The 12470-nt window shown below is 42.5% G+C and overlaps 2 protein-coding genes across 2 annotated transcripts in view; one reads left to right on the forward strand and one right to left on the reverse strand.

Annotated features, from left to right (window-relative positions):
• Positions 1–1511: 1511 nt before the first annotated feature.
• LENG1 (leukocyte receptor cluster member 1) lies at positions 1512–6975 on the forward strand. Its single transcript, XM_089481128.1, has 4 exons — positions 1512–1857; positions 3354–3527; positions 4614–4870; positions 6057–6975. Exons 1-4 carry the CDS (start codon positions 1582–1584, stop codon positions 6274–6276), a joined length of 927 nt encoding a protein of 308 aa, XP_089337254.1. The 5' UTR covers positions 1512–1581; the 3' UTR covers positions 6277–6975.
• A 740-nt stretch (positions 6976–7715) lies between these two features.
• CNOT3 (CCR4-NOT transcription complex subunit 3) overlaps positions 7716–12470 on the reverse strand; it is a 31199-nt gene continuing 26444 nt past the window's right edge. Inside the window, exons 15-19 of the mRNA XM_089481127.1 lie at positions 12315–12414; positions 11434–11635; positions 10529–10661; positions 10233–10358; positions 7716–8952 (exon numbers count right to left, since the gene is read on the reverse strand). Of these exons, the coding sequence (XP_089337253.1) occupies positions 8854–8952; positions 10233–10358; positions 10529–10661; positions 11434–11635; positions 12315–12414 (660 nt within the window). The 3' untranslated portion in view covers positions 7716–8853. The remainder of the gene's footprint in view (positions 8953–10232; positions 10359–10528; positions 10662–11433; positions 11636–12314; positions 12415–12470) is intronic.

The raw sequence follows: 12470 nt of genomic DNA on the forward strand, positions 1-12470 counted from the left end.
CCGAACAGCCCTTACTGTCAGGAAGTTCCTCCTAATGTTGAGGTGGAATATCTTTTCCTGCAGCTTGCATCCATTGTTCTGGGTCCTGTTCTCTGGAGCAGCAGAAAACAAGCTTGCTCCCTCCTCAATATGACATCCCTTCAAATATTTAAATAGTGCTATCATATCACCTCTTAACCTTCTCTTCTCCAGGCTAAACATCCCCAGCTTCCTAAGTCGTTCCTCATAGGGCTTCATGGTTTCCAGACCCTTCACCATCTTAGTCCCCCTCCTTTGGACATGCTCCAGTTTCTCAATGTCTTTTTTGAATTGTGGTGCCCAGAACTGGACACAATATTCCAGGTGCTCACATTGTTAATTAGGCATTTCATTATACAGTCCATGCCACTATTCATTCTCTGAAGATGCCAGCCACAGATGCTGGCGAAATGTCAGGAATAAACTCTCCTAGAACATGGCCATTTAGTCCAAAAACACACAAAAAAACTAGGGTCCAGTTTTATTTTCTCCTGTTTAGGCGTTTTACCATCTTTATCGTCACCGTTAATTTATCTAAGTTCAGTATGTCAGCATTTCAGAGTGGTTTGGGTTTTGTTTTTTTTTGCGTATGTGGGTTTTAGTTATGCTTTTAACTCTTGTACATTTCATGTGTTTTTTTATCACGTGAAGATGGGGTCTTTTTTAACAATAATTTCCACTCTTATATACAACTTATCATTGACAAGTTTAAATATATCCATCGTCATCCTTTTCCGTTTTGTCATTTTTACATCCAGTCACACCAAACATGGATTATTTATAACTCATTATTACATTTCCTTTAAAAAAATTTTATTGATTAAAACAACAACACATCCAATATTAAATGCAAATATACATCCGTTCCTAACTAGTTTCCTACACATACTGCCCTTCCAAAGGTTATTTCTCTTCCATCATGTCTGTGATGGAAAGGCAGCCTACAAATGGAACACATTTTATTGGCAATTCCCCTCATTCTTATTTTTGCCGTGGCGGCCATGATCCTCTGAGGCTGAGAGAGTGTGACTTTAAGCCCAGTGGACTCCAGTATTTTGTGTGTGTTTTTATTCATTTATGTTTTAGTTATGTATCATATTCTTGTATTATTTATTTATTTATATATTTATTAATCTTTTGTATTTATTGATTTATTTCTGTATTTCTGTTTTATTTATTGCATTTTTGAATTTATTATTTATATATTTTTGCATTATTTATTTATTGTATTGTTTATTTTTGTATTATTTATTGATTTATCTTTTGTATTTCTGTATTAATTACTGATTTATTTCTGTATTTATTATTTATATATTTTTGTATTTATTTATTTATGCAAATTTTTGTATTTTGAAGGGGCTAAATACTCGACGTGACGTAAGCACCGGACGTGACGTATGCACCTTGCTCTCGTCATCTTCGGTCATTGAGGCGAATGATCCACATTACTATTCTTTTAAATCGCACGTTCCCTCAATTAGAGGCGCCTAAACCTCCACCAATCCCAGCAAAGGGTGCGTCGTGCCAGAGCCAATCAGATCGAAGGGCGTCACCGAGGGCGTGATGACGCAAAAGGCACGCACGCAGAGATGGCGCAACGGACGCAAACGGATCACACCAATCAGGAGAGTCTCAATTCTCCGGAAGCGGAAGTGGCAGGGTCCCGAAGCAAGAAGGTCTCACTCTCTTGGAGCTGCAGCGAGGAGGATGAATATCCTTCCGAAGAAGTCGTGGCACGTGCGGAACAAGGACAATGTGGCGCGAGTGCGGCGGGACGAAGCGGAGGCCGAAGCGCAGCGGCAGAAGAAGGAGGCCCGAGTCCTGCTTGCGGAGCAGGAGGCAAGTGGTTGTCACTGCGCATGCGCAGAAGAGGCGGTGTTGTGTTGAGGCAGCGCCGCGCCGCGCATGCGCTGTTTTCCTAGCTTCGAGCGGAGGGAAAGGACTCAATTGCGCATGCGCTTTACTTCATTCTGATGGGAGGGGCTGGAGAGAGTTTGGAATGAATGGAAGGATTTATTGATTTCATTTGTATGCCGCCTTTCTCTTCAAAGGGACCCGAGGCAGCTCACAGATAAAAGCATTTAAAAATTTCAACAAAATTCAAAACCAAACAAATTTTGCTTTTGCAATAAAGGGGAGAATTTTGAGTAAGTGATTTTTGCTATTAAACCAAAGGCATTGGTTTTAATTGATGTACTAGTTTTGAAAACGAGAGACCATTCAAGCCGGCCTTCTTCCCTGCTAAAATACTAGAGCAAAACTGATGAGCAAATTTGGTTCTGTTCCATGTTGGGTTCAGTCGAGACTCTTTGGCTTCCCTCTGCTGCTGTTTAAATTAGCAAAGATGGGAAGGATAACCTTACTGCCAGTTAATTCGATTAACTGTTAAGTTGTGTTCTCTGCTTCTTTGTATGCCTCTGGTCGCTTCATAAAAACTTACTATTGGCCCTCATCATGATTTGTATTCTGTGTGAGCACAGACATACATGCCATCTGTCTACTACAAGTAAGGTTACAGGTAACTGCATCTGGCAAAGTAGGCTCAAGCACCATGATGAATCTGATAGCCTTTAAAGAGCCATTGTGGATTCACGCATAAGCTTTGCTTCCTTTGCTCTCAAAAGAGTGGCTCTCAGACTTTGGTCCTCCAGATGGACTTGGACTTCTGGGAGCTGAAGTCCAAAACTCCCGGAGGACCAGAGTTCGGGAATCATTGCTCTAAAAATCCAGTTTGAGACTGCTTTAAGTGCCCTGGCTCAGCGCTAGAGAATCCCGGGAATTATAGTTTCTTGTGGCACCAGAGTTCTCCGACAGAGAAGGCTTAAATGTCCCATAAAACTGTTGTTCCCGGAATCCGCTAGCATTGAACCAGGGCAGTTAAAACAGTCTCAAACTGGGTTATTTCTGCAGTGTGTTTTGGACCTAAGTCTCCGGTCAGAAGAAAAGCACTGCTTGAAAAGTGCTCTCCTCCTACATCTCCTCCTTTGTTTTGGTTAATGACAGTTTCATTGGCTTCTGGTTTACCCCATTTATTACTTTCTTCACATGCAGTTACATGATCCAAAATACTACTGACACCACATTAAATTTCTTCTTCACCCAAATATTTTACTTACACCACTTGTATGTCCAGGATTCAGACATATTTATTCTTCATATAATAGGAGTTGGCTATGATGCTTGTAGGAAATTACACAAGAAAGCAAAAAATTGGGAGGAAGGTGGTGGCTGCCATGTTAGTGAAATGGGAGTCAGAGGGGTAGTTGCTGAGGTAGCGGATAAATGATAAGGATGGGGAAATTGCTATGCGGACAAATGTCTTTTTGTGCTCCTAGGCGCGAACTGAATTCCTGCGCAAGAAAGCCCGCCTCTCTGCCCCAGGAAGTGATGAGAAGAGCTCAGACCTTGTCCCTTTAGGTTTGGAAACAACCACACGCCATCTCAACCTTTTTCAAGAGTTGCAAGAAAGCGGCAACAAAGAATATGAGGAAGAGAAGAGGCAAGAGAAGGTGAGATGTGATAGTTGGATTTATTTAATTTATATGCTGCCATTCTTCCAGAAGAGGACCCAAGACAACTTACAAGACGTTAAGAGGTAGAGGACAAGGAAGCTTGTGTTTCCCTTTTTCTGCAGACTGAAGAGGACTGAAAGGCTATAAGCTGGCAGAGATAGTGAAGGGTGGCTTGTGATTCTTGCTAGGTCCTGACTAATTGAGCATAATAGATGAAGAGTCAAATCATCCAGATCTTTGGGAGTTTTGGAGCATCTGTCTCTGCCACACTATATTCATAAAGAAGTCCTGGACATTCAGAGCCTTTGAGCTCAGTGCTTCTCTCACTCCCACCAATCTGGATATGCTGAACTGCTGCAAGACAACTTTTAATGGCCTGTTGTTCAGATTTAATAACTACAGTCGACCCTTCTGATACACATATTTTTAATATATTGATTGAAGCATCCATGGTTTGAAAATGTTCAAAAAAAGTATAAATTTCAAATATCAAACCTTGATTTTTCCAATTTTTATAAGGGACACCATTTTGCTATGTCATTATATTTAATGGGACTTGATCATCCATGGATTTTGTTATCCATGGGGGATCTTGGAACCAAACCCAGCGAATAACAAAGGTCTATTGTAATTTTATGCCCTGTAAAGCAATTAATGTAGACTAGTTACCTGTTAACTAACCACCCTGTTCTACTGTTAGAGCTGCAGATGTTGTATTTTTTTTTCTTTCCCACACTTTCAAGGAAGGCTGCCCAAAGACATAGTAATGGTGATTATAACCAGTGAGTGACCATGATTAAGTGAGCACAAGGGGGAAAATATATATTTTGCATTGAGGCTCAATGAATAGTCCAGGGAAATTTGATGTAGTGAAACTGTTGAGGTTAAGAGTATGGGTGAGCGAACCTCAGTCAGGCACTGGTTGGAGCATTCTGGTAGCTTTTTCAAGCTGTGGTCTAGGTGGGAATGCCCAGTTTTGTAGAGGTATAAGTAAAAAAAATAATCCATAGAGAGAACATCTTTGCAGATGTGATTTGGCCATGTGTGGTAGGATGACACCTCTGGGTTCTTTCATTCCCTCAGGAGCGTCAGGAAAAAGCTCTGGGTATCCTCACTTACTTGGGTCAGAGTGCAGCAGAGGCCCAGACCAGTCGTCCCTGGTATCAGGAGGTACCAGACCGTGGCAAAGCTGTTGCCAAGGATGAGAAGCTGAAAGGAAAGCTGGACCCACTTGTGGAGATGGAGAGGCACTTGAAGAAGAAGAAAGACTCCCACAGGAAAGAAGGGAAGAAAGGAAAAGAGGAACATGGGGGGAAAGAAAGAGGAAACATGGCAGTGAAGTGAGTACTTTTGGTGCATGGGGCATCCCTTTGTTGTCCAGGCTTGAGGATGGTGGGAGAGGCGTTGAATACTCCTCCTTTGTTCTGGTACTAGATCAAGCTAGTTGGCCCTGGGTACTCCAAAAACCAGCCCTGAGAAGCAATGGTTGTGGGCAATGCATTGAGTGCCTTTCTAATAAAACTTCCTTTGGCAGCAACTTGCTTGAAGACAAAAATGGTTTATTAATGTGTGCACACCCTTGTACCCATACTTCTTCTGGAGCACCAATGAATACAAGGAACTGCTTGCTTGTTTTCTGGTTTCTGAATGCATCCTTGAGTTAAGCTTTCAGATGAAGACTTAGCAGCACTTCATTAGAATGGTTTCGCCCTTAAGCCATGCTTGAAGTCAATGGCTACTAGTTAATTATGACCTAGTTAATCAAGACAATTTATTTCCATGGAGATGGATGAGGAGTTGGAACCTAAAGCCTTCAGTCAGTGTGGTATAAGTTGTCTGACTTGTGAGGGAGTTCGGTCTGCAGTCAAGCACTGCAAGAATGAGTGCGATGGGCTTACTCCCTTTTGCCTATAGATAAAATTTTCCCTATGTGCTTCCAGTTCACTATCACTAACTGGCATCCTACTACTAGAAATTTCCATTTGAAGCTGAATTAACTGAACTCTTATTGCCATTACGTCATGGTCCTGTCTGTCTGTAGTAGCTATTCTTGCCTCTTAGCCCAAAGGTACATGACAGATACACTTGCTGAAGCTAAGCTATCAGATCCTGGAGTGCTTCCCCTCCACCCCAGCCCCTTACATGTGCTACTACCTCAGGTTTAGTGATAGAAGAAAGGCAGGATATTAATTTAATACATTTTTCAAGTCACTTAGTTTCTAGGGTTTGAAGGGCCTATTATTGCCAATGTTCTGCTCCTGAACTATTATCCTCATCCCTTATTTGAAAGGAACAGCCTTCTTTGTCCCCGCCAACATGTCTAGAAGAGTTTGAGAACCATATTAGAGCATACAAAAGGCTTGATATAGAATGACATTAAGCGGGGGGTGGGGAGGCTGATCTGGGCATATATCACTTTGCCCTTCTCCGTTCCTTGGCTAAGAACTGGAAAATTTCTATGGGTCCCTCGTACTCTGCAGTTTCTTCCTCTCTTCCTCCCCTTCCCTCTGGTCATTTCTTGTACAGGTCTGTGTCTTCATCTGCATCATCATCATTAGAGCAGCTTCGCCAGGAACGGTTGCGTCGTGAGAAAGCAGAGCAGGCTCGTGCTGAGTCTCTTTTGGCCCAGAGAGCAGGAACACTCCTGCTCCAAGAAACAGAGGAGGAACTGGATGATAGGAAACGTGGTTATAACTCCCAATTTCATCCCCAACTGGCAAGAAAGAGGGTCTGGGAACCACAGTGAAGTTGTCTGCTGGTGTGACTGTACCAGGTGTCGCCAGTGAGATGAAGGCAACAAGGAAGCTTCTGTGAGAAAAGACTCCGTTTTCCCTTCTCATAACCTGAAGAATGGAGATGAAATCACCTTTTTCTTCAGGATAATTGTGCTTTCTCAAGACAACATATTGTATGGACCCATCATCTGCAGAAAAATATTGGACTCGTGCTCTCTCTCATTCTGCTTCAGAGAACATGATGCAAGGGATGATTTGCTCAGATTTGACAAAACTATTTATTGCTGTTTTACTGGGATTTCAAACACTGGTCCCAAATAAGTTCACATGTGTAACAGGAGTGTCTTTAAAAATATTCTGGGTTTTCACTGGCAGCATATGAATGTTTTTGAATTTGATTATGCAGGTGAAGGAAACTCTGCTTTTTGATGATTTCCAGAAGCAGTAATAACATCTGTCATGAGATATAGAGGCAAGACCCAAAATAGGGGTGATTTACAGCTTTTCTGCAGGTGGCAATGTAAGAAGAGGATTCAAAGATAGAATAACTATGAAGTAGCACATTCCAAGATCAATTGCACTTACCTCCCCTGGAAAGAATGTGCAAGTTGTTTGTAGAGAGAAAGGCAAAAAAGAAAGTGCATATTATCTTTTGAAATACAGACATGCTAAATGACCAAACTGCAAAATAAAAATCTTTCTGGATCCTCCATTGTCCAGAGTTCCAATGATGTGGACTATTTAGGGTTTGTATGTTATCTTTTGAAGAGATGTAATACACTGTGTGTGGGGTTCACTAAAATAACACCACACCCTGGGAGTTTTTGTGTTGCTAATACACCAGTTTCTTCCCTGTTTTTCTAGCCTACTAGATTGCAGGAGAGTTATTTACTATGTAATTTTTGCACAAAACCACTTTTTTCAATCTAGCCAGATTTAAAGTTGGAAACAATTCACTTCATGGGGTTTAGTCACTGAACATGTCAAACAGTCTCTGAACAGCAAGACAAGGTTGGGTGGGTGAAGCTGTTAACTATAAGCCTGTAAAAGGCTCCTCTTTACCCTGAATATGCTTGAAAGGGTGAAAACAATACCAGCTTGTATCTCAAAACTAGAAAGGTGGTTAAATTGTGATTTATACTTGGGAGGGGTGGGATACCAGCACTTTCATGCAGCTGCATGGTTTACTCATCAAAATGGAATAAAAGTAGTTTTTGAGAGCCCTCTACAGTTAAGCAATTTATGTACAATAGTCTGCAAAGGAAATGGAAACTGGGGTGTGGTGAACACAGCTTATCACCTTGGTGGAAGATCCAGGCAACCTTAGCTAATGTAGTACTTCCCGTCTTTAAATCCACTGATACAGAAATAAAAAGCAACACTAATTGTTCTGTCCCACCTCCCTCTTTGTATCTTGTCCCCCCCTTTCTCTACAAGAGAAGAAGAACACTCATAGAAAACTATTTATTCATAAATATTTTCCAAAACGAAAATAGGCTTACGAAAAAATATCTTAACAGCGGCGTGGGCAGGGTGCTCCAGTTCAGGGGCATGGTTAAGGAGATGGGAGGAACATAGTCTTCCCACCTCCCCCTGGGTTTTCCCAAATCTTTCCCCTCCAATTTGGAATAAATTGCAAGTCATCAAGGGGGAGGGTCTCTGTGGGAGGAGCAGCGGAATACATACGAGCTCATACCAAATTTAGGGTGATGACAAAATTTTGGAAAGGGAGGGAAAGAAGGAGAGACACAGCAGTTGGTGGGAGAGCAGGCTTGGTTAAGTCTAAGTTCAGTCAGGAAAGAAATTTCAGGACCAAGGGATGATGTGAGGCTGGTGGACATTACATATGTCCCAGAATGTTTCTTGCAATAAAAGGAAGTGAAAATTATGGCAGCTCTTAAATTGGTGACAGACGGGCAGTCCATTAAAATATTTTGTCGCAGGGATCTCTTCAAAAATTTATAACAAATTCATCATTTGCATTTTCAACATTTTCAGCCATAACAAATGGGCTAGATTTGGAGTAAGGTCATGAGATGTTCTTATACCAGTGGTTACTATGGGCCTCTATGCCTCAATGTCACTAGGGCACATTATGGTAGCCAATTGAGGTGTGAGGTCTATGCCTAGAAGTGGAAAAATCAAACAAGGGTGGGATGTTTCGAGTTCGCTGCAATGAGAATGGGACTTCAGATTCTCTAATTTAGGATACACACAAAAATGGAGATTTGGGGGAAATCACTCCTTTGGTGAGATTCTCAAAAAAAATTTAATCTCCACTGTCGCACCCAAATCTGATGCACATGAAGAGTATTTTCCCATCTTTTTTCCTGATCTCTTCATATAGGCAGAAGAGAATATGGGAAAGGCAGAGAAGAACCCTGCTGCCGCTGCCCCTCCTCCGTCCCGCGGTCACTTTTAAAACTTGCATGCATTTTTTTAAACGTGCGGCTCGCCCAGTCCCCCCAGGATCATGATGCGCAGGAGGCGGGAAGATGGAGTGAGGTGAGAGATTAGTTGGTCTTCCTTTGCCGCACCGCAGCTGTCTCTGGAAGGAAGGCTTGGCACCCCCTGCTGGCCCCAGGGCATCACTGCAGGTCCCGGTCTTCCAGGTAGCGGTATTCAAAGGTGAAACCTTCTTTTTTGCGCTGGCCCCATTTCTCATAGTCAAAGTAGATGTAAGTGCCCTGCACAGAATTAGAGCAAAAGGATGCTGTGAAATGATTTATAACCACAAAGTCAGAATGAATGCTTTAGTCCTTGTGCTCAGGGTCAAATTAGCTCAACATCTTCCTATCTGGAGGCAAGGAGTAGTCCATGCCTCAAATCACATGCCCACTGAGCATGAAAGGAAGATTTGTGTGACTGGCTGGGACCCAACATCAGAGACTGTATGTTGAATATCTTCCACCATGTGAGGAGAAGGTATTGAGGCATGCACTCACAAGTGCCACAATCTCCCTTGTCTTTGATGATAGGAAAGACTAGGATCATGTGTCTTTGCTTTTTTTGTAAAAGATCCCATCAACTGAACTTCCCAGAATCTCCACGTTTTGTATTTTCTATAACAGGAGTGGGGAAAACAGGCAGCTCCAGGACACCACACCTGTGGCCTCTGAATCCAAAAAGCTTTAAAAAGAACCAGGTGTGATTTTAGGTAAGAAAACACCAGAAAATCACACTCTAAGCTACTCGAATGAACGCAAAAATGATCCGCACCGGACCCCACCAATGCATACTTTCCCCTTCATTTCCCTTCCAAAATGATGACAGAAGTTGATACAAAATTAGTTCTGCTTGCCATTTTGGAAGAGAAATGGAAAGAAAAATAGGCATTTTGCAGGGGTTAGGAAGAGAATTTGCCCCCAGTCCATGCACAGTTGCACACTCCCATACTAGAATATGAGAAAGGTGACATGGAAGAAACTCAGACCCTTCTATCATCAAAAAAAGAAAAATGGGAGGGGAAAGAGCCACTAGAGTAAAAACAAAGCTAAGAGAAAGGCAAAATTGTCAAAAGTCCTGTACTATAGGACAGTATTTTACCAACCATTATTTTAAATGTGATTTATCTTTCTCCATGCCATGGTGAAAGTATTGAAGACTTTTGCACAATGTGGACATTTAAAATAATTAATATAGACCCTTTGAGAACTCTGTCTCTTTCTTGACTCTGGCTGATCCAGCTATCATCACTCACCTCCACACACCTAATACTCTCTACAAGGTGACTGAAAGATTCAGAAAGTGTCCATCCTGCCAGGTTTCTTCCAAGACAGAAACTGCAGTGTATCATCCTTTACATCTACTACCAACCCTCCAAAAGTGAAAGCACAGTATCCTTCTCTATCCCCATCCCTGCCCTCAACACTTCTGCATTCTCCCTGTCATCATACAAAGAGGCTGTTGATCCTCTGGTTGGACCTAGTAAAGATAACCATTCTGCCAATAGTGCCTTCTTCCTTACCTGCTCAAATTCGTCAGTGATCGTCTTGGGTTCTTCATGCCGCTGGAACCACATCATGTACTTTGTGTGGAAGCGCCACGATTGCTTCTTCAATGCCTTTGCTGCCAGGTATTGTGCTTTCGTGCCCTTCAAAGTGGAAAGGGACAAAGAGATTGGGTCTATAGGATATATATCGCCAGATAGAAGCACAACAGGGGCAGAATGGTACCCTTAAATCCTCCAATTTGGGGGAGGGGACAGCAGAGGGGGGGCAATTTGATTCCACAGCAAACCCTAGAAAGGGTTCAACATATTACCTCCAGGTAGTAGAAGATGAAGAAAAGGGTCTCTGTGGAGAGGCGCTGGTAGAACTCAACAGTATCGGAGTGTGGGGGAGGCATCTGGTGGTGGTACGGAGGGGTTGGACAAGGATTCCGAGGAAGGTATTGCCTATGGGTTTGTGAGAGAAAAGAGATAGCATACAGTGAATCTGCAAGAAGATCTGACAACAGTCTTGACTACCAGCTCTGTCTGAATGGTAGTGTTCTCCCACTGGTATAACGTTCAAGTACAGGGGCCCTCAAGTGTTCATATCCTAATGGCCTTGCTGAACAGAATCAGCAATAACTAGAATTATAGTCCATTACAACTGGGACTAGGCTATTGCTCCTCACCTCAGAAATGATTGATGTCTGTTTTAGGAAAGCAGGGATGAGTTGTTTAAAAAATGCAAGTAACACAAGGTTTTAGTAGGCTAAGCAGAGCAAGAGGAACACAGTTTGTTGGTAAGGATTGTGGAAAGTGGGGGAAAAAGGCACATATTTATTAGTTTTCCAGGAGGAGATAAAAAGGTCCTGATAAGTCATCTCACTTTCTTTGCTATGAGGAGTCCACCATTCAGTCTCCCAGCATCCCCCGCTCTAACATCTCAGCTCTCCTTCACAGAGTAAAATGCAAGATGATGGATCAGTTACATCCTTTAACTGCCATATTATGCTTCAGAGGTGGTGGTGGGGGGGTTTGTTTACCCTTTTACAGGTAGAAGATATTGAACTTTGCAGAACAGGACCCAGAAAGATAAGAGGGCTGAGAAGTCTAGCATCCAAATGAAAGTATTTATTTTAATGTAACAGTTCCCATATTTTCCTGCAGTGCCAAAATAATCTTGTCCTACCCTCAACCCCTCAATGGCCACCAGCTCCCAAAATCCCCACCTACTTACCGGATTCTTTCTGAATCAGAGGGATGAGGCATGTGGTGCCAGGCGGCCTCCTCCATGGCCTGTTGGTAGAGCTGCTCCTTGGTGAGAGGCACAGGCCCCAGAGGGCACACCCCAAGTGAGAGGGGGATGCTCACCTCAGATAGCTGGATGGGGGGCTGGTTCGAGGCTGGCTGGGAGGTCGTGCTTGTAATTAAGATATCAGCTGGAGGGGGAAAACACTCAGAGGTGATTTCTCTCTCTTTCTCTCACACACACACAAACACGTAGTATACTAATCCAGTGGTCCTAGCAAAGTAGTTTTTTGTACAGCACATACTCCCAAGGCTCCCCTTCCCCAACAATAGTAACTAGGCACTCCAGGATCCAACCAGATGAATTTGTCTTCTTCCACTTCTTAATGTCAGTTACAGTTAAGATTATAGTACTGTACTGAAAACCTGTCTTTGGGAAAAATATCTCTCTTCTTGCAGAGCCTGAGAATCCAATTTTATTGTTCTCATGAACTCTTGAGTTTTCAGTGTTTTGTCAACTCTATTTGTCTCTCAGAATATTTATTAAAATGTCACAAACTAGAAATTTGGCAGGGAAGGATTTATTTATTTATATCTTGTCCTTCTTCCACCTGAAATATCTGTAGCAAAAGGATTTCCCCAGTGGCCAATTTCAAGAAAGGATAAGGTGAGAAAAGTTGGAGATGGGGACCACCATCTCTCTTCCTGCAGGAAACCCGATTTCTGACCAAAGATCTAGATTGTCACACACACAAAATACTGTGACAGCTTGGGTGAGAATCTGAATTACAGAGCTATTTTACACAGAAATCAGCTAGACCTGCTTTCAATCCACAATGTCACAGAAAAAATGTCCTTTGTTTCACTTACCCCTTTCGGCAAGGTGTAGAGATGGCACAGGGTCTTCTATGCTAGAGCTGATAGCTGCCCTCTCAGCCATTGATTTCAATGTACTTAGAGGCTCAGGTGCCTGCCAGACAAGAAATAAACTATATAAATGGAGACTTATGGGAGAGTTAAGTTTGT

The sequence above is a fragment of the Sceloporus occidentalis genome, unplaced genomic scaffold (genome assembly GCF_023333645.1).
Source record: "Sceloporus occidentalis isolate IW3139 unplaced genomic scaffold, rSceOcc1.0.p SCAF_14, whole genome shotgun sequence".
NCBI lineage: Eukaryota > Metazoa > Chordata > Lepidosauria > Squamata > Phrynosomatidae > Sceloporus > Sceloporus occidentalis.

What these genes read in the sequence shown, in the direction of transcription:
- LENG1 (XM_089481128.1), top strand. Translation starts at nt 1,582, where the DNA reads ATGACGCAAAAGGCACGCACGCAGAGATGGCGCAACGGACGCAAACGG. An exon ending in TCCTGCTTGCGGAGCAGGAG is followed by an intron (nt 1,858 to 3,353) that starts GCAAGTGGTTGT and finishes TTGTGCTCCTAG; the next exon opens with GCGCGAACTGAATTCCTGCG. An exon ending in AGAGGAAACATGGCAGTGAA is followed by an intron (nt 4,871 to 6,056) that starts GTGAGTACTTTT and finishes TTTCTTGTACAG; the next exon opens with GTCTGTGTCTTCATCTGCAT.